We start from the raw sequence: 12,712 nt of genomic DNA on the forward strand, positions 1-12,712 counted from the left end.
ATTTTACAGGATAGACGACGCAGGTGATTAATGGTATTTGTGAAACACAACATTGAAAAAGGTTCGTATAAAGTTTATGTGAGTGTCAGTTTAGTGAAAGATACGTTAAAATGTGTATAACAAATCCAATATATATTTTTTCTGTAAGTATAGACTTACATAAATATATTAAATATTAGAAATGACAATTTGCAAACACTTCCATAGGGAAGTGTTAGACAATTTGCAAACACTTCCATAGGCAAATAGTTTGCAAATTGTCATTTCTAATATTCGTCAGAGTTTATTCACTACTTTACCCAGGGCTTGCAAATTAAGTATATGCCTGTAAAAAAATTAAAAAGCTCCTACAAAACTAACGATATATTGGTGACAGTTGCAATACCGCAAATGGCCAGTCGAGGGCTTTTCTTAGCTTTAAGTTGTTTGAAAAATAAAATAAATATAGAAATTGGCAACCCTAACTTCCCTACGTCCCACGGTTCCATTCCCCTTGTTTTTGTGTAGTCATCACACAGCCGTGCAGTCGTCCAATCAAGAGCCAATCGGCACCGACCACTCGTAAATTGGATGTGTGATTTTGCTGCCAATATAAAACATAGAAATCTTCGGTTTTTCTATTTGCTACTTCAAAAAATGTGGCATCTGTACTGATACGGCAATAAGAAAAGTAATGGATGTTAAGTAAAAAATATATTTCAGTGGCGCCACAATAAAGATAAGTTTTTGGACAGTTTTCATCTCCTATTTAACTCAAACTCAAAAAAACTAAAAAAAAAAATGCTTTTTGATTGACGATTGCGTTATTGGTATGTTTTCTGAAATTTATTCTTATAGTCTCATCGTTTTAAGGGGTTTGTCAATCGTTTTGTCTGTCTATCTTGTAATGTTTTCGAAATAACTGTTCTAAAAGTGTCATGAGGATCTGTAAGACGAGTAAATGAAGTATGAGTACTTTAAAATCGTGTGAATTGGATGCTTAATTAGGAGTTTATTAAAATGTAGAATAAGAATATTATTGAAACTCCGAGTGCTCCCGAGTGCTAAATCTTCTGCAATAATTTTCTGTATGATGGTTTATATTAGAGTAACTTGCAGCACAGGATATGTGCTACAGACTTAATCAAATATAGTGAGCACGAACATAAATTACTTGCTGTCAGTTAGCACGTTAGTTATTTTCCGAGAAGCCAGTTGCCAAGCTGGTCTTATTTAGCATGCATTCAATTGTAAATCTTTATAATATAATTTGTACTAACTCATAATATTCTCTTACTACCCAACTACCCGGGAAAGCTTAAGTTTTTCGCGCGTATCTTGTAAGGTTTTTTTTTTCGGTCAGTATTATTGAAATGAAATGAAATCTTTATTTGTTGCAATGTGGTTACAATTTGATGTTGGTTACAGACATATAAGAATCTCACATTTGCCACATGGTGGCGTACAAATTGAGTCAATTAGAATTAAAATTAAATAATAACTTACATTAAGATATACATTAGACAACTGATACATTAGATTATTAAATTATTATTTATATTAGACAATTTATCATAAATATAAGAGATTGTTTATTGGATAAATTCTTCTAGTGCATAAAAGCATTTGTCGACTAGCCAACTACGTAGTGTTTTTTTAAACATGTTACATTTTAATTCTTTTATATTATTAGATAATTTATTATATATTTTTACACTCATACATTCAGAGTTTCTAGAACGCAGGACCGTTCGGGCAGATGGTATACATATTTTATTTTGGTTTCTAACAGGAAAATAACAATTGTCTTTTTTGTTTGAATAGATTCATATGGTTTCTTACAAAGATACAAGTCTCATAGATGTATAAACCAGTCAATGTTAGCAACTTCAATCTTTTAAAAAGAGGCTTGCAACTCGTGTCTTGACTTACGTTACAGATTGCCCGTATACAACGTTTTTGTACTATAAAAACTTTGTTCACATCTACGGAGTTTCCCCATACGAGTATACCAAATCTTAAGTTAGACGCAACGTAACCGTGGTAGGCTTTTAGCGCTGTTGATATATTACTAATTTTAGGGAGGCGCCATAGAGGATAGATGAAACGACTAATTTTCGTGCAAAGTTTGTTAATATGTTCCTTCCATGAAAGAAAATTGGTGATTAGTTACTTTAATGATGTCATTTATGTAAATAATAAATAAAAGCGGTCCTAAAATACTTCCTTGAGGAACGCCGACTCTATTGTATTTTAAATCTGAATGGTAAGTTTCCTCTTCTCTACTAATCGGATTAATACTCTTTATTTCAATACATTGCTTCCGGTCACTTAGATAGCTACTAAGCCATTCAAGTGGTCGGCCACGAATACCATACCGTTCACATTTCCACAATAACAGTTTATGAGAGACATAATCGAAAGCCCTGCTCATATCAATAAATATTAATTGCGAAGCTTAAACAATGAAGAGTATGTTCATGTTTCCGAAACATAATGTTCATTCTCGGCACGCACAGTTCACTTCCACTTCTAATCCGCGAAGTTTTCTTTTATCTCTCTTGTTGGTAAAAACTTCGCTGGCCTTCGTGTTATGCGTTAATTGATTTCGTAAGAGTATCCTCGTGTACCTAAAATCGAAAGCAATTTCGGGCCTAAGTGTACATTTGAAGGCACTTTGTGGTTCGACTACGGAAGCGCTATACCTTATAGCGGTAATGTTGTTGTGTTCTAGTCACCTAGTGTGAAGTGTGAAGTTAGTTTAGGTTAGATCACCATGTCTGAGTAATCGGGAAGTTCACCAACAACTCGCAAACAGACTTTTACATTTTAAATATGACGTTTCAGTACATGATATTTTGATTAAGCACATGAAAGTCAATATTTTTCATACCTATATAATACTCGTACAATATCTACTTGGGCTTTTTATACTCTCGTAGAAATTCACTTGTATTCGCATAGGTTGGTACCTCTTTTTTTTTGGAGGGGGAAACTTTCAAAACGTACCCGACGACGTGGGAACGACGCCGGGTCATGTGGGATTTTTACCACACTAAAGTCCTCCGCGGTGGCCGTCCTCAACGCTTGTTGGAGAAATCCGAAATCTCTGACGGAACACTATCGGAGTCCTCCAAGCGCGATGCCCCGATCGGTCTCTGCCCTGAGGGAGCAGTTTTCGGTTTTCCCACACCATGCAGTGTTTACGACGGTATGCGACCACACATACCTCCATCTTTCCCGGGGTCACTTACTGGACGGTTCGAATTCGCACTCTTGCCGCCCGCAACCCCGGAAGCCCCCTTTAGTACGACAGGCAGGGGATACTGTAGCCCTATTCCAGTCACGGAACTACAGGGACAGTAGGTTGGTACCTACTAGTCATAAGAAGTATCGTAAACAGCTTCGACAGCTCTATCTAGAATTATTTATTAGTAGTCACAAAGACAGTACTTGAGACTAGACTCATAAGAAATGTATCTACTGCAATCTTACCTATAACAACACCATCTACACTAGGGCCGAACGCGTACGCGAAGTCAGGTGCCTGTACAGGTACTGACAGCAGGGCCTCCAATGGCCGATCTCTTAGACACCGCAGTAGAGCTGGTGGAGTGAGGTCTGTAAAAAAATAATAGATTAAAACGACTTTTAAGAATGTCGTTATTATACCCTTAGCATATATCTTAAAAATCTTAAAAAATAATCTATAAATTAAAAGAAATTATCGATAGGAATGAATAATTTTCAAATACTATGGAACAAGGTGGAAACGATAATCTTTATCGAAATGTTTGATAAACTACTTCTGTAATATGTCATTTTAATATTCAAAATAATTGGTATAAGTAAACATTGTCTAGCTGTAAGATATCAAAATATTCATATACCTGACATAAATAACTAAAATAATACGAATGAATATACAAGTACTTTCAACAGAATTATATTGAGAATTCTGGATAAATAAACTGTTTCAACTCAATTAAATAGAAATTTATAAATAAAATACTAGTAACATAAAATATGTCTGGTTGATATTTTTCGAAATAAATATACTGGATCATTTGTACACAAATAATTTTCATGTCAAACGATTTCAATATACGCAATTTATACAATCAACACAGCACGACAGCTTTCTGTCTCCTCTAGGTAACAAATAAAAATATGAATTAAGTACAAATAATTTGAATTGTCTACCCCTTGGTGTATCAACTTTGGAAGTACCATCATCAGACCTAAAAAAACAGCAAGTTAAGCGCTGCTATTTTCTGGTTTAAAAGTTATGGTAAGGGAGTATTTTGAAGGCAGAAATGTATTATTGAAACGTCACATTACGCAATGAAGCACGGAGCGTGTTGACTATTATCACATTCGACGCCGTCATAACTTACCTGGAGAACAATTCGCATGTGTAGCGACCATTGCGGCGTACTTATTAGGATCTGCTACTAGTGACCAGGGGCTCAACCCTGATCCCGACATCAAGATTGCTCTGTGAAACAGCAGGCCTGCAACAAGATATAAAAGTTATTATAAGGAAAAAGTAATCAAAGCACTTATAAATTCGTTATTGTACTTTTTTTCTTGTCTTGGTAATTCTTCCAATCCTGGCTTAGCCAGGTCGGCATATACTGGGTAATCTACGCATCTTATGAGTATAGACCCAGCATTAGGATAGTAAATAGCTAAGTAAAAAAGTATAGTAAAAAAGATAAGTCAGGTTAGGAGTCAAATTGGACCAGTTATTTTAATGACTGTTATGCTCTTGACAACTAAGACCCACTGCTCATTATCGGGGCTACCACAAGATACAGCATTTGTACACATCTTAAATCAAGTCACTTGGAGATAAAACAGTGTTAAACTTGCGCGGGATGTAGTGCTCTAAGAGCTGGGTCTTATCCAGAATTTTCCCGAGCTCTTCGGGGAAATTAGAGCGCACTTTATAGCGACGTCAGTAACAGAATTTCCTATTTAAGTTTTTGTGAACTTCGCTCTTTAGGCTCCGCACTCGAGATTGCATGTAGGAGTAAATTATGGGACTATTTACTGCTAGCGCAACATTTGTATGGCGTCCTTTTATCACTTGCCAAATTTTTAAGTTTATCTAGACATAAATAGTGGTCACTATTGATCCAGAATACTAAAGTTTCATACAAACATACAAACAAATTGTTTCTTGTCGTTTATGCCAGAATATAGCGCGAACGTTATTAAAACGCAGTGTCAAAAGTCATACTGCATCGTACATAAATAGATCTGCATTGAATACACATTTTTTACATTATAATACGATGTTTTTAAAACACATTTGCTTACAGAAATAAGTGTTCCCTATTTCAGAAGAATCAGTAAATGAGTCGAAAAAATAGAAAACCGCTGTATTTCCAATTTATATTCTCCCAGTGTAGCTGTGTTGGACAAATTTTAAAATGTAAAGGAGGAATTTTTGAAACTAAGCATAAATTTTCCGAAGCGTGTTACTAAAATATGAAAACAAGAATGGACCGTCCCATACATGGAGGTGATATGATTTGAAAATATTGTCACCATACATACCAATACCGGGCGGAGTGTCCCCATGAATAAAACATAACATTGTTTTGAACGAAATCCAGCGGGTTTGAAAATAAAGCAAGACCAAGGGAAGTTGACTTTTGCGCAATATTTTTATACCAACGGAAGCGAAAAGTAGACTGTTATATGAAATGGCACGGAAAGAAATGTTCGCGAATTATACTGAAAACAGAATATTTTGATCAAAGATAAACTGAAATATAACGAAATTTACGCCTATGGGATGGCGTGAATGTTAGGGAATCTGACTGACAGGAACACAATAAACGCTCAAAAAAGCTTGAAAAGTTGTTATTCACTGATGTGTATATTTTTCCTTGAGATATGTAAACGGAAAAAAAAAACATTATGAGACTTATGTACATACAACAGAAAATATGTCAGAAGCATTTTTCGTTTATTGCGATTTATTAAATTATATTAAAATTTTCGAATATCTTCATTTCTTTCCATAGCTCATAGTTCTCTATGTACTTCTAAGGAAAGTTTTATGATTATCGAGGAGGTCGGCCAGCTTTTCCAGCACCAGGACATTCGCTCTTCCAGCTGTTTTTGACAGGATGTTCCATCCGGTGCTGGAGACCTGGACGTCCTTGATACATCACTGCACAGACACTCAATATGATTATGTAATTACGGATCAACCCGTCACCAAAATAGTAGAAGACAAGGTTTATCTTGAAGCAAAAACAGGAGAATTTAAAAAAAAAAGTTTAATCATGTAATGAAATGTCCACACAAATTCTATCTTGACACTGCATTTAATCATGATATCATTAAGCATTTCATAACTAGATTCCATTCAGGCTTTTCAAATCCACGTTTCGTTAGCAACACTAAAATTTGTATAGCAGTTAGCTGAAATTGCCGAGTATTCTGGCCGGTTATATTTCAGTCGGGGCAGCAAATTTCTTTCTTTCTTGCAATTTGCAAGACTGCATACAAACGCCGGTATTGGGGCAGCTATTCTAGCTCGGTTTCTTTGCGAAAATACCAGCAACATTTCTGCATGCTCTGGATTATTCTCCAAATAGGTGGCATGAAGAATGGCTCTATATTAAGTTCTTAGCATTTTTAAGGTAGAGTCAAATGCCATTTGCAAATTTTAGTACATTATTTAACCTGAAGATCATGTCAGTGATGCTAACAGGATTTGATGGGTAACAAAATTTAGTCACGTTGTATCCAAAGTAGTATTGTTTAACTTGCTTAATTTACACAAATGAATAAAACAACCAACCTTACATTGGCATACTTTTAAAATAGATAAACCTTTTTCTCTAGCCTCCTCCACATATTCTAGAAATATTTTTAGCTTGCCCCAGATTATTTTCGAACAACTACATAAATAACAGATTTATCTTGAATGCAAAATCATTTTTAATATAGAAGATAAACTGGTTTCAAAATTATTTACTTAATGCATTGCTGACTTTATACAAACATCGTCGAAATAACTTTCGTTATTATAAATATTTGCCTGAAATATTGGGACAAGTTTTTCAGTCATCCCCGCAAATATTCTAGAAACATTTAAAGCATACCCTGGATAATATCCGAAATAACGTACAGTAACAGCGAGGTAATTAAGCTCTTAAAATATTTACCCTACGTTTTCATAATAACATTCCTGAAACAAGTTCTGGTAAACTGTCCTTTATTACACCCTTATTTTGATACTAGGGCGTTTGTAGCAACAATTCATTACCAATTTCTAATAACTAACAGCGGTACTGACACTACTGTGGTTTGGTTTGAGGAGTGTGGTAAGGAGACTTTTAATAAGGTAACATAAATAATAATAATTATTATTATTAAAACAAAAAATCCGACTGCTTAAAAATACAGCGTAAACATTCCCACAATTTAGACGTATCCAACGACACTACATAAGTAAAAATCGTTAATATAACAAAGAATGACACATACTTATTCCCGAAAAATATTACCCTCTACAGTTGAGTAAAAATAAGACCTTTTTGACTATATCAGACGACATGACGTCATTAGTTATTTCATTTTACAAAGCATAGAAAGGTACAAAACACTATACGAGTAGGTTTCTTCCGTTTAAATTCCAAACATTTTTGCATACCTCTCAAGTAAGTTGAAGAATAGTATCTTTATTATAAGTAAATATGGAAAATGCATTTTTGGGTTAGAAATGGGATATCGTTATTTCATTTCCTAATTGATCGTTCCGAATTTAAGAACATGACAAAATTCTGCTTACCGATTCGCTTAGAGTATATTTTCCCAAAAAAACTTAAGTAAGACAAACAGTGTCTCGAAAGTCGATTTTATGGCCCATAAATTTCAATATTCTTACGCTAGTGGATTTGGTTTTGACGTTAATGAGACAAGTTAAATTACGGCATACTACTATAATGAAAGTGTACAAATTAATAATTAGTTTAACTTTTATATTAAGTAGGTAGTTATTACACAGATGATTCTGTTTGCTTAATGAGTCGATATCATCTATTATAAAAGGTAATCTTAAATTAATACTCTAATATATGTGTGAATCTACATGCAAAATGTACAAACAAGTAATTCCACCAAAACTATTTACCATAATTATATTGTGCGGATACACTTTCTGCGTAGGAATTGAAGACATACTTTATTTTTATTTAAACTTACCAAAATGCTTTCGTAAAACCCAAATTCTACAGTTTTGGACTAAATATTTTTACTAGATTATTTGATAAGTAACTTATAATTAGTTTACGCTCAGTTTTGCTAACAGTGCGATATAATTTCCTATTCACAAGCACCACTGATCTTCAAGCGTTTATTTGAGAGAGATTCGTTCATTTTATCTCCTTTTATCAATTGAATAGAATAGAAAATCGTCGTTCTGTAAAGAAATCAGTCCAACACAAGGGGCCTTAAGGTCACAGATCCATATCTCGGACAATAAAAATGAATTCACAATGATCCCCGTAGTTGGATTTTAAATATGCATTTCTTTGCATTCAAATTTGCTTTATTTGGCTTAAGAGTGGTAGTAAATATTTATTTTAGTAGGAAGTCACACGTGTAAAACTGGTCTGCAAAGTTAAACAATGTTGACCGCGGTCAGGAAATGTATGGGTTACTGCTACTGCTAAATTTCATGTAAGCTTTTACGTTTCGGAGTACTCGTTAAGCCACAATTCTCGATTAAAATAATTAAATTGCAGTCATCACAACTTAGCGGTGTCCTTATGGATTTGAAAATCTCCCACACACTACTTTGCTCCACCAATCCGCAACGGAGCAACGTAGTGGAGAATGTTCGAGGTCTTGTACAATTTTTGGGCAACACCAGTTCTCAGCAAGCATATAAAAAGACTAAAATTAAACGCCGTGAATTCAAAAAATCAGAAGTACATACTTTAAGAATCAAAGATACCGACCTAATATTATTTAGACCTCGCATTATGAACACATTTGCCACTCAGTAAAAAACCTTAAAATTTTACTGCAATATTCGTAAAAATATTTAAACTTGAACTGGCGTAGCTATGAATTTCGCTCGAGATTTTCAGAGCAAAAACAAACAAAAGCTCATTCACCCCGTTTACGTCCAGCAAATAAATCAGTTTGGTGGCGAAAAAAATAGAATTCCCAATAAGTCTGGAGTAGATTTGAAAGCGTGTTTTGAATAAACAACGAACGTTGTACCAAACAAAGCCGTTTGCGTTCAAAATTGTGAAGTCAACTGCTGCACACGTATTTATTGAATTGCAACGCTTTTATCTGTTTATTAAACGAAATTTACGAAACACATTTAATGTACACGAACATAACAATAAATATTGAAAAATAAAAATAAATGTGTATGTAGATGTTTTAAAGGGTTATTTAATATTAGTCTAGGAGTACGAGTTTATGAGTGATCATTAGGGTGCCTTTCCTCCCGAAATGCGCGAAGTAGCTTAACGTTAGATGTATATGCCACCTCTCAATAGGATTACCAGATTATTATTGTTTACCTTAGCTCTGGTAGTTAAGCTATGTTTTATATAGTGTGATGCAACTTAAGAAATGAAGTTGCATGCTAAGAATGCAAGTTAACCGACCGTAATAACGTTAAAGTGCAGCGTATTTTGTCAAATAAGGTTTTCATCCAACCATCTTTAGTTATCAGACTTAACAGCTTCTGTGGGTTTATGAGTAGAGTAATGTAGAAAGCGTCTATAAACTTTCTATCAAGTTTCCACAGGAGCGATCTGATATTAGTCCAAATAATTATCAAACTGAGCCACGACGGTGGCTAGTTAGTTATGTAACAGATTAGCAATAAACGTGGCAAGAGAACACAGTCAATGGCGAAGCATAACTCAAAACCGGAGTAATACACTCACTAATCCGAGTTCAGTGATGAATGGTTCACTTGTCGGTGTTCATCGTATAATCCGGTGACGGCGACAGATTCCAGCTATACGAGTGTGCGAGATTTATGGACGTACGACGTTAAGTTTATTTATTATATACGTTTTGTTCATGCTGTGGGTTTGGTAGAAGCCGTTATGTAAAAGGTAAGACTCTTGTTTGACTTCGTCACTATCACACCAATTTCTCACTTGTAAAAGTAGGATAAACTGTTCTTTATTAAATGAAACACATGCAGTTCTACATGGCAATGATATTAAACTTAAGGTAGAAATTTGGTTTTACTTCAGGTCGGCGACAATTGTATTGTTACAGAGAATAAATTAAAATACATCATGGTAAGAGACACTCTTACCTCATCTTGTCTGTGTTTGCTACACCCGTCAAGTGCATCATCAGATCCTTGTCAAGGAATCTGTAAGACTATTTACTCATCCATATTGATTCGTCCAATTAAAATCTATGATGTCGCATACAGATATACCTATACAAACATAATGTAAAAAGACATCATGTTTTAAAGAACAAATAAACACAATAATATGAAGACAAACATAAAATCACGAATAAAATCACCCAGAATAATACTGCAAACAGATTGGGTTGGCTGTCGAATACTGTAAACTAAAATTATTCCATATAAATTGACATCCAGACTTCGTTTTGATATGTGATTTCGGTTCAATCATATTTTGTATGCATTGTGTCGTTGAGGCTTGGCTATTGACATTTTTATGTATGAATACCCGCATATATTTTATGAACAAACATAAATCATTGTTAAGTAAATATTTACTCCAAATGAAGATTTATGTTGAAATAATTTTAAGATTTCGACCATAGAAACCACAAATGGTGTAGGACCACTGACTCTGAACATTCCAACGGCACCGCCACATCTATTTCCTTAACAGCAATGTCAAGCGCTGCTGTGTTCCGCTTAGAAGGGTGTGGTAAGGAAGACGTACTCGTATCCCAGCGGAAACCTCAGGATGGAATCTAATCTTATTTGGAGTTGCATAATTATCGTTACTTAAAATTTAACACTACAGCAAATACAGAGAAGAGTGGCGATGATACTACCATAGTCAAAATGTAAAGATTTTTTAAGAAATCGCATTTGGAATACGACCAGTTCACTAAACTATGGCTTTTATACAAAAAAATGTAGCCAACCACCTTATTCCGCTTACAGAAAACCTTATATTTATTTACGTGCAGAATAACAAAGCGCTTGTAATTTATAATGAGCAATTTCAGTTTTAACCTCGAAATTACTTTGATAAATTGCGCCCTAAATTCAATTTTCACTTTAAGCCTAAAGAGGCCGCGTGCCTACGTTCTACATACTTGACCTATAAAGGCTGGCTAAAATAGTTGACCATATTTTTGTCTTCCTAATTACAAGGGTTTATTTTTAGCTACTAGGTTTAGTGGTACGCCTGAATTAGCACTTTTGCCTTTTGAATATCTTATATTTTTATCGCGTTTCGTGTCCTTAATTGAATTTAAAGTGGGCAAACGTATAAAAAGCGTGCTATAAACTAAGCGATTATTTGACAGATGAAAAGAAACTCTAAAGAAACAGTGGTCTATAGAAACTCAGATTCCACATGTTCCATAAGGTTAAATTTATCATTGTAGATCCAAAAAAATTAAAGGTCTGTGTTATGGAGTTTCTTCGCCGCTTCTTATCCATATCGTCACACCTTTTGAAATGCTGGTAGATTTGCAAAAATATATGAGACAAGTAAAACTTTCTTTTATGCCACTGGCGAATAATAATCCGACAAGTTGACAAAATAGAAATTGGCCGGTCTTTCCTTGGGTTCTAAGATATGTAATGTTTTCAAACTTAGGTTTTTGGGAACTTTTTATTTTCCTCTATTAGACATAGAACTCTGCCCAAAACTGGAAGAGGCCTGGATGTTATATTCCAACACGTTGCTCCATATCGGGTTGGTAGAGAATACATATTAAGCTAGTCATCAACCCGAGTTGGATTCCATTCTCTTAGTTACAAAAATTGAATAGTAACTCCTTGCTCGTAGGTTTGTTTTTTGAAGCTATTCATCAGTACAGATTGGGGGAAGCAAGGTAGAAGATACAAATCTTCCCTAGTTGCGAGTACACATATTTTCAAATATCCAAACATAAAATCGTTTACAACATACGAGTTATTCTTAAACAATGCTTAAGAGTAACGGCACAATAATTACGCTTTGTAGCTTAAACCAATATAAGAGTCATTGTTATTTTAACATTTGAATAATGCGCCCCAGTTGCCTCATCGTTTCAGCTATCATAACAATAAAAGATCACCTATGCCCTTCTATCTAACCCACTTCCCACGACCTTGCCCCCTGATACCACAATACCGTACAATGTACACTGATGCGGTAATACTGAACTAGGAATACATTTTTCTATCTTTCGCTATTCTTTCGCTTTGTTATTTTCTATCTTTTCTATACAATACGAATCATCTAGACCCGGTTTTCTTTGAATAAACAAGACTGAATTAACTGTCCTACTAACATTCACAGAAATAGTTGCATGTAAGTATTACCAAAGCTGGTCATTTGCATAATGGCGTTTACCTTGCAATATAGTAAAACGGGACAAAAATATATTATTTTTATATTTTTGAAGCAGCAAACTAGCATGCCGTTCTTCTCACGGTAAGCTTACCGCGAGGAGAACTGCTGCAGCCTATTGACATCCGTAATCAACCCCAAGAGACAAAAGTCTCACTTGAGATTGGTCA

General features: G+C 34.7%; 1 protein-coding gene across 2 annotated transcripts in view; it reads right to left on the minus strand.

The window, feature by feature from the left end:
* The window catches only part of Nlg3 (Neuroligin 3), a 116,626-nt gene that overhangs the window by 16,811 nt on the left and 87,103 nt on the right, over positions 1-12,712 (minus strand). For both annotated transcript variants that reach the window (XM_073079420.1, XM_073079419.1), the window contains exons 5-6: positions 4,377-4,493; positions 3,475-3,600 (exon numbers count right to left, since the gene is read on the minus strand). In XM_073079420.1, the coding sequence (XP_072935521.1) occupies positions 3,475-3,600; positions 4,377-4,493 (243 nt within the window). The remainder of the gene's footprint in view (positions 1-3,474; positions 3,601-4,376; positions 4,494-12,712) is intronic.

This window comes from Epargyreus clarus, unplaced genomic scaffold, assembly GCF_041222505.1.
Source record: "Epargyreus clarus isolate Ecla_fem2 unplaced genomic scaffold, WU_Ecla_fem_2.2 ptg000014l, whole genome shotgun sequence".
NCBI lineage: Eukaryota > Metazoa > Arthropoda > Insecta > Lepidoptera > Hesperiidae > Epargyreus > Epargyreus clarus.